Source organism: Drosophila rhopaloa, unplaced genomic scaffold (assembly GCF_018152115.1).
Source record: "Drosophila rhopaloa isolate 14029-0021.01 unplaced genomic scaffold, ASM1815211v1 contig_155, whole genome shotgun sequence".
In the NCBI taxonomy this organism is placed as follows: Eukaryota; Metazoa; Arthropoda; class Insecta; order Diptera; family Drosophilidae; genus Drosophila; species Drosophila rhopaloa.
In genome coordinates, this window is record NW_025335034.1 from 15,300,438 (window position 1) to 15,307,725 (window position 7,288).

At 41.3% G+C, this 7,288-nt stretch overlaps 1 protein-coding gene across 1 annotated transcript; it reads left to right on the top strand.

Moving 5' to 3' along the window:
• Nucleotides 1–5,055: 5,055 nt before the first annotated feature.
• Nucleotides 5,056–6,527, top strand: LOC123037224. Its single transcript, XM_044457017.1, has one exon. The coding sequence runs from the start codon at nucleotides 5,372–5,374 to the stop codon at nucleotides 5,969–5,971; it is 600 nt and encodes a 199-aa protein (XP_044312952.1). The 5' UTR covers nucleotides 5,056–5,371; the 3' UTR covers nucleotides 5,972–6,527.
• Nucleotides 6,528–7,288: the final 761 nt, after the last annotated feature.

Here is a 7,288-nt window from a genome sequence, read left to right on the forward strand (position 1 = left end):
AAACCAAAAACACCCAAAAATCGTGGTGTCTAAAATTTTAATTTTGCAAAAAACGAAACGAACGCCAAAATTAAACGTATGTGCGGCTCAACTCGATTTCAACGAATATCATTCTATATTTAGACACATTTCTTAGAGCCTAGCTTAACGAAGGTTGGCGAAGACGGGGCGACTACGCCGAGAGCGAGAGAGAACCTTATTGTGCTCCCGCCTTCGCCCTAAACTAACTTACTTCAAATTTTAGCAACTTCATATAAACTTCATGACATGAGCCAACACCGGCCCCGTTGAACAACCATCGAGCTTGAACACACTGGAAGCGGCGGCAACTTGTGAATGGCCCGCCGAAAAATGCCTCCTCCGCTAGTCCTGACGTCGACGATCCTGACCATGCTTGGCAGCTATTCTCCCGAGGAGCCATTGTTGGGGCGGCAGGTTGTTCTCGGCCACGATGACGAGGTCTCCCTTGTGGATGTTCGGCTGCTGCTGGTGCCACTTGCCCCGAATTTGCAGGCCCAGTACATATTCCCAGGACCATCGCCGCCAGAACGTTTGGCTTTTCGCCCTGTTGTCGCAATGGACGACTTGGAATCATCCTCGCCGCCCAACGAACCGTTGAAAAGCCGAAAAAAAGGAATCTGTGTTTAAATCTGAAACAATTTCTAGATGAACCGCTTTGGGTGCAAAACAAACGAAGAGCGCAATGTAGGACTTATACGGAGGCCTACCACGAATTTTCAATGTCGTATAGACAAGGCCACAAAAATCAACGCCACATATAGCAAATTGGCGGAGAGCACGGAGACGATCTGCGGGAAAATTTACCATAATTTGTGTCATCAATCGAGTCTTGCACTTAAAGCAGCGTAAGTATGATCGAACTATCTGACTGCAGACCTTCTGAGTGTTTACGCTCGAAGGAGACTCGCAAGTGCTCGTGGACCAAGCTGAATGAGTTGATAATTTCGGTGAGCGGCACATAGCTCAAGCTTTGGTCTTGAGCTGCACTACATTAGACTTTGAAGTCAACCACGATATTTTATAAGTTTTGCTACGAATGTATGCGCAAGCTCCATAAGCTCTTAAGGATGCGTCGGCAAAGGTATGTAATTGGACCGGAGACATTGGATCGGTATGCAGAAACCGGGGAATAGATATTTATTCTAAATTAGACAGTGTCATTTTTATCATATTCCATGCTGTTTCCAAATGCCTATGAATCGAATCATCCCAATTTAAATTATTTAACCAAAGTTCCTGCAATAGGATCTTTCCCCTAATTAAAATAACTTAATGAGCCGAGGGGTCAAACAGCTTCGATGTCACCGATGGTATGTTCCGTCTTGTCTCTCGGAGACCAATGACAGCAGTGTCCTAGTTGACTCTGATTATGAGATGGGTATGGATTTAACGGTGCTCTCAGATGCGGTGACGTCAGGTGAGTTTGAAAACCACTTTGTCAATTCAAAACCCGAGTTTGAAGAACCTGAGATACTTTAGACCTAATGGTCTTTAACTCCTCTACGCATGCAGCACCAGTCAACATATCATCGACATAAAAGTCGGATCCCATAACCTTAGCAGCTCTAGGAAATGAAAGTTTGGCAACTTAACCTTTTTAAACACCAAATAGCGAAAAACTGGGCTGGTCCAGTACCATATGTTACGGTGTTGAGCTTGTATAATCTCAAGGACTCAGAGGGGTCCTTATATAGTTCTCCACACTATAAGTTGAAATTGCCTATCTGCTTTATTCACAATCACTTGGCGATACATTTTCTTTACATCGGCGGTCAGGGCGAACCTATGCAGCCGGAAGCGCAGTAACGTTGAGTACAACTCATCTTGGATTGTCGACCCAACCATCAAAATGTCATTAAGAGACTTCAATTCTGAATTGACGAATTACAAGACGCATCGAAAACGATACGTAATTTGGTTGACTACGTTGGGGTCTCAGAACATATTGATGTGGCATAACATAATATGGAGCAGAAGGAATTTTAACTGTAGGAGCCTATGACCTAAGAAAAGGTATTCTCTCATGAATTGTAAGTACATTTTCTGTATCTCAGGGTCTCAATACAACCTTTTTTCAAGCGAAAAAAAACGCCGTTTTGCAATTTCGAAAGAGTAGCCAAATCCATTTGGATCAGATTTAAACGTCTTACTTCAAACCGACCTGATGGCAAAACCTTAGTAGTCTTCCGATAGTGTTCTTCACATAACTTTTGCTCAGGTGACAGAATTTTCTTTAGAGATGGCATTTCTTCCGGTGACCAAAACTTCTGTAGTGTGCTGTCAATAGATACTAAAACCTCTTCACTACAACTGAAACTTTTCACAACTTCTATAGGGGAAGATGACATATATCTGTACCTTTTTCTTAACTTGAGAAGTAAGTTGATATACGACTACTCTTTACGGATCTGTTAGCGGTGAGCAAGGTCCTCTGTTATAAAATTAGGTTGGGACTCATAGTCAAGCAGTGCTCTGGCCAAATATATTCACCGTTCACTGTCCAATGATGTCGCATAATAAGAGGGAGAAAGAATCTCATGGGTTGGCGGCAAAGTTAAACTATTTTCGGACACTGTATATCTATGCAGTAAGATATGATGCGAGCGGCCACAAATTCGACATTTATTAAATTTTCATTTATAAACAGGGTGACCCTTTCGCATACAATTGATGCAAAAGGAAGCAGATTTTACAAAGTCTGACCTTTGCATTACCGAAAGACCTAACGGACCACAGTTCGCTAGGATATGGTCTCCTGCATTGCAATAGCTACAACTTTACTGGGATTTACTGTTGGACGAAGAACAAGAAAATGAGCTACGATTATGTGGCTTGCTCGACATAACTTTATCTTGCTTTGGCTTCGTCGATTCTTCTTCTTTGCGGATAAATACTGGTATCGGCGGTTTAACATTTTTTCAAGATAGGACCAAAGCGGTAACCTTTCATAATCTAATTGTTCTTACCATTTTTGTTTGGTCACTGAGTCTACTCTGTTCAAAACAAGATAGATCAACATTGCATTCGAAATATTGGTGTCGTCTCCTAACGATAACAAAAAACCGTATATAGATTATACGGTGTCGATAATATTTCTTAAAGACGACGCTACCTGTTGCGTTGTGTTCGGAAGACTAAAGAATGTTGAAATATTATATATCAATACACGTTTTTCAGGCTGACCATAGCTTTTTCATAATTGCTCTCGGTAACTTTGTAGGCCTTAATAGTTCCCAAAGCTTCACCAGAAAGACAAGAAATGAAGTGATTCAATTTTTCAATATTAGGAATGCTGTCGTCTTGATGAACAAGAGTTTCGAAAAGGCTAATGAAATTCTTAAACTCCGAATATTTGCCGCTGAATTTCGGCAATGCCGAATTATTTTGAATTCGCTTGCCGTCTGCAAGGCTGAGATAAGCAACATTATTTTTGCTTTGGTTATTATTGAAAGCTCTTCCAACACTTCTCGGAACTCTTCGCCATCATCTAAATCTTCTATATGTTCTTATAATTGATTTGCCTTAATAATTACAGCATTTAAAATTTCTTGCCGACATTTAATTCTACTTCTTGAATCGGACGGAATCGGCGGATGCTCATCACTGGTTTTTTGAGCTTGGTATCTCTGGTTATCTCTACTCATTTTTAATTAATTTATATATATAAGCCACAAAATAAATATATAGTATATATATATGTAAGACTCTTTAGGAGAAATAGAGAATAATAACAGCAGAACAGCTGATCAGCAGAATAACAGCAGGAACAGCAGTAGTAGCAGTAACAGCAGGAACAGTAGTAGTAACAGTAACAGCAGTAACAACAGAACAGCGGAAGAACAGCAGATTAACAGGAAGAAGTGTCTTCAATCGACGAGAATACAAAAACACTGAAGGAGCTTGTCGAGCTTCTGGCGATGAAGATGGGAACAGAAGAGCAAAGCAGTGGTTGCTCAATAACGGCGGAAAGTTTCGCGAAAAGAATTCCGGAGTTTAACGGAGAATCCATGCCGGTCAAGAATTGGTTCGACAATTTCGAGCTAAATGCTGCAGCTTATGGTCTGAACATAAAGCAGATGTAAGTACAGGCACGTGCCAAAGTGACGAACACAGCAAAATTGTTTTTGGACTCTACTTACGTACATCAATAAACAGAGATGCGTTTGTTGCTACAGACAGAGTTAAGTCGTCAATATGTGTGCAGCGCGGATGTTCATGAGCAGCTCCGTGATCGCCAGAAACGCAAGCAGGAATCGTTTCACCAGTACCTTCTGCAGATGAGGAAGATTGCAGCTCTTGGCAGCATAGATGCACGTTCTGTAATCCGCTACATCGTGGAGTGACTTCCAATACACTCTTTACAGTTGCAAGTCCTTTAAAGAGCTGCAGGAGCAGTATGAGGTGTTTGAACGCGTCGGCGAAAAGGGAAATAAGCCGTTTCAGCCGAACGATGGAAAATGGGCGCCGAATCAGAAGAAACAGCACGAGTTCAACGACAAAAAGTGTCATTCTTTCAATTGTGGATCTGCTGATAACCTCCGCAAAGACTGCAAAGCTGCCACGAAATGCTTTAGGTGCAATAAAGAGGGCCACATGTCTAGAGATTGCCCTGGGTTAGCTGCTGGTGTCTAAGTTGTTTGCAGTGCAAGTCGCATGAAGAAAGTTACTATCAACGATGTCGAAGTGGAGTGCTTAGTGGATACTGGAGACGATGTATCTATGTAAAGAGTTAAGGCAGAAGATGACAGCTAGTATACAACTCCCTCGTTGTGAATGGTATTCAGCGATCTAGAGAACAGCTGAATGAGAAACCGGAAAAGGAATTACGACGGAAATTCATTCGCAGAAGGAAGTCGTAAGAAGCGGTCGCATTTAAAAGTCGTCCAAGTTGCCTAAAGTTGTCTTCAGTTGCTTAAGTTGAAATTATAAGTTAAGAACGTTGCTGTAAACATTGATCATTTATTTAATATCTCAGCGTTTATTTAATTTAAATATACCACTTATAATACCAACTTTACATTTGGGGGCTCGCACCGGGTCTGAGATAACCAAATAAGTGATAGAAATTAAAAGAGTTACGCAGAATAAGAAAAACACTAAGTAGCCAAGTTGTGAAATTCAAAGACAAGTCTCACCATTCAATCATAAATGACGCGTCGAACGCCAGCAAAAAAGAAGCAAGAAATTTAAGATCTAAAAGAGGTGGAAGAGGATCAGAACGAGACAATGGGTTAGGAAAACAGTCGAATGGATGTTGCTGAGATGAAAAAGCAAATGGATGGTATACTTAAGTTGCTCTCTTTAAAAATTTAAATTGACGAGAACACAAGTAGTTACGTTAAACCACAACATGATAATTTCGAAAGTTCAGCAGTGGTTCGACATTTTCGAACAAAATTCAGACGCATACGAGCTCACATTTAAACAGATGTATGTGCATGCAAGAGGAAAGATGGCTGGCACTGCTAAATGGTTTTTACAGTCTGTGTGTGTGAATGACTACAACGAGCTGAAACGCGGTCTTATTGATGAGTTCGCTAGCAGCGCCAACAGCGCGGACGTGCATCGCCAGCTACAAAACAGGAAGAAACAAAAGAGCGAAACATTTCACGAATACATATTACAATTACGGCAGATTGCAGCAGCAGGTAAAGTGGAGGAATCAGCGATTCTGCGGTACGTTGTAAACGGACTAGTTGATATGAAGAACGAGTATAAGGCTATTCTTTACTCGTGCAAAACTTTAAAATCACTCAGAGAGCAGTATGGAATCATAGAGCAACTGGACGACAAGCCTCGTCGTTCCTGGAATCAACAAAAGAAGACCAGCGGAAGAAAGAATTTTGTTTCAAGTGTGGTTCAGCAGAGCATAAAATCAAAGATTGCCAGTCTCCGACAAAATGCTTTAGGTGCAATGAAAATGGTCATATGTCCCGAGATTGCCCTTTAGTTACAGAAAGTGTTCGCAAGGTCGTTGATCAAAGCCGCAGCAAGGTGATCTCTATAAATGGTGTGGACATTGAATGCCTAATCGATGCAGGATCGGACGTATCACTGGGCCTAAGAGCTGAACCGAAAGAACCAAGTAGCCTTGGCTTAGATGTGTATAACATTGTAGAAGCATCTAACTTGTTTACTGTTACTCCCCCGTACGTAGAATCAGTGACCAAACTCATCGAAGAAGTCCAGCCGATACCACCAGTAACATTGAAGCAATGCCCAGTCGAACTGAGGATCACTCCGGATGGGGTAATAAAACCATTTCATCAGTCTCCATCTCGTCTGTCAGTAAACGAAGCAGAGGCAGTAAAGAAGCAAGCTGATGAATGGTTAGCCCAAGGAATAATACGTAAGTCAGCATTAAACGTAGCCAGCAGAGTCGTCGTAGTCAAAAATAAAGACGGTACGCTTCGAATTTGTATTAACTATAGAAAACTAAATAGTATGGTATTGGCTGATCGTTTTCCAGTGCCCTTGATGGAAGAGGTACTGGAAAAATTACAAGAGGCTTGCATTTTTTCAACGCTCGATCTGGACAACGGTTTTTTCCACGTTGCAGTAGGAGAGGCAAGCAAATCGTTAACTGCCTTTGTAACAAAATAAGGATTGTTCGAGTTTAATAGATCTGCTTTTGGTTTCAAAAATTCTCCGGCTGCATTTATCAGATATCTGAATCAAATATTCCAAGACTTGATCAATGACGACGTCATGCAATTATATATGGATGATATAATTATATATGCACCCACTGCTGACGAGTGTATGAGCAAAACAATGGAAAAAATGTAGCTTTATGCAATCCTGCATACACTTTTTGGGACATACCGTGGAAAATGGACGTATATGGCCAGGCGAAGAAAAAAAATCAGCCGTAAACAGATTTAAAACTCCAAGAAACATTAGAGCGGTACAGTCAATCCTTGGACTAACAGGTTTTTTAGAAAATTTATTCCAGGTTATGCAAATATTGCTCGACCGTTGACCAATCTAAGAAAGGACGTCGAATTCAAAATAGGAAGTCCAGAGCTGCAGTCACTTCAGGAGCTTAAGAAGATTCTAACCAACGAACCGGTGCTAAACATATACTGCAGAACAGCACATAGTGAGCTACACACGGATGCCTGTAAGGATGGTTTTGGGGCAGTCTTACTTCAGATATTTGAAGGACAACTGAACCCTGTATACTTCTGGAGTAAGAAGACGACAGCTTCAGAGGCCGAGCGACACAGCTATATCCTCAAGGCAAAGGCGATTTATTTAGCGCTTA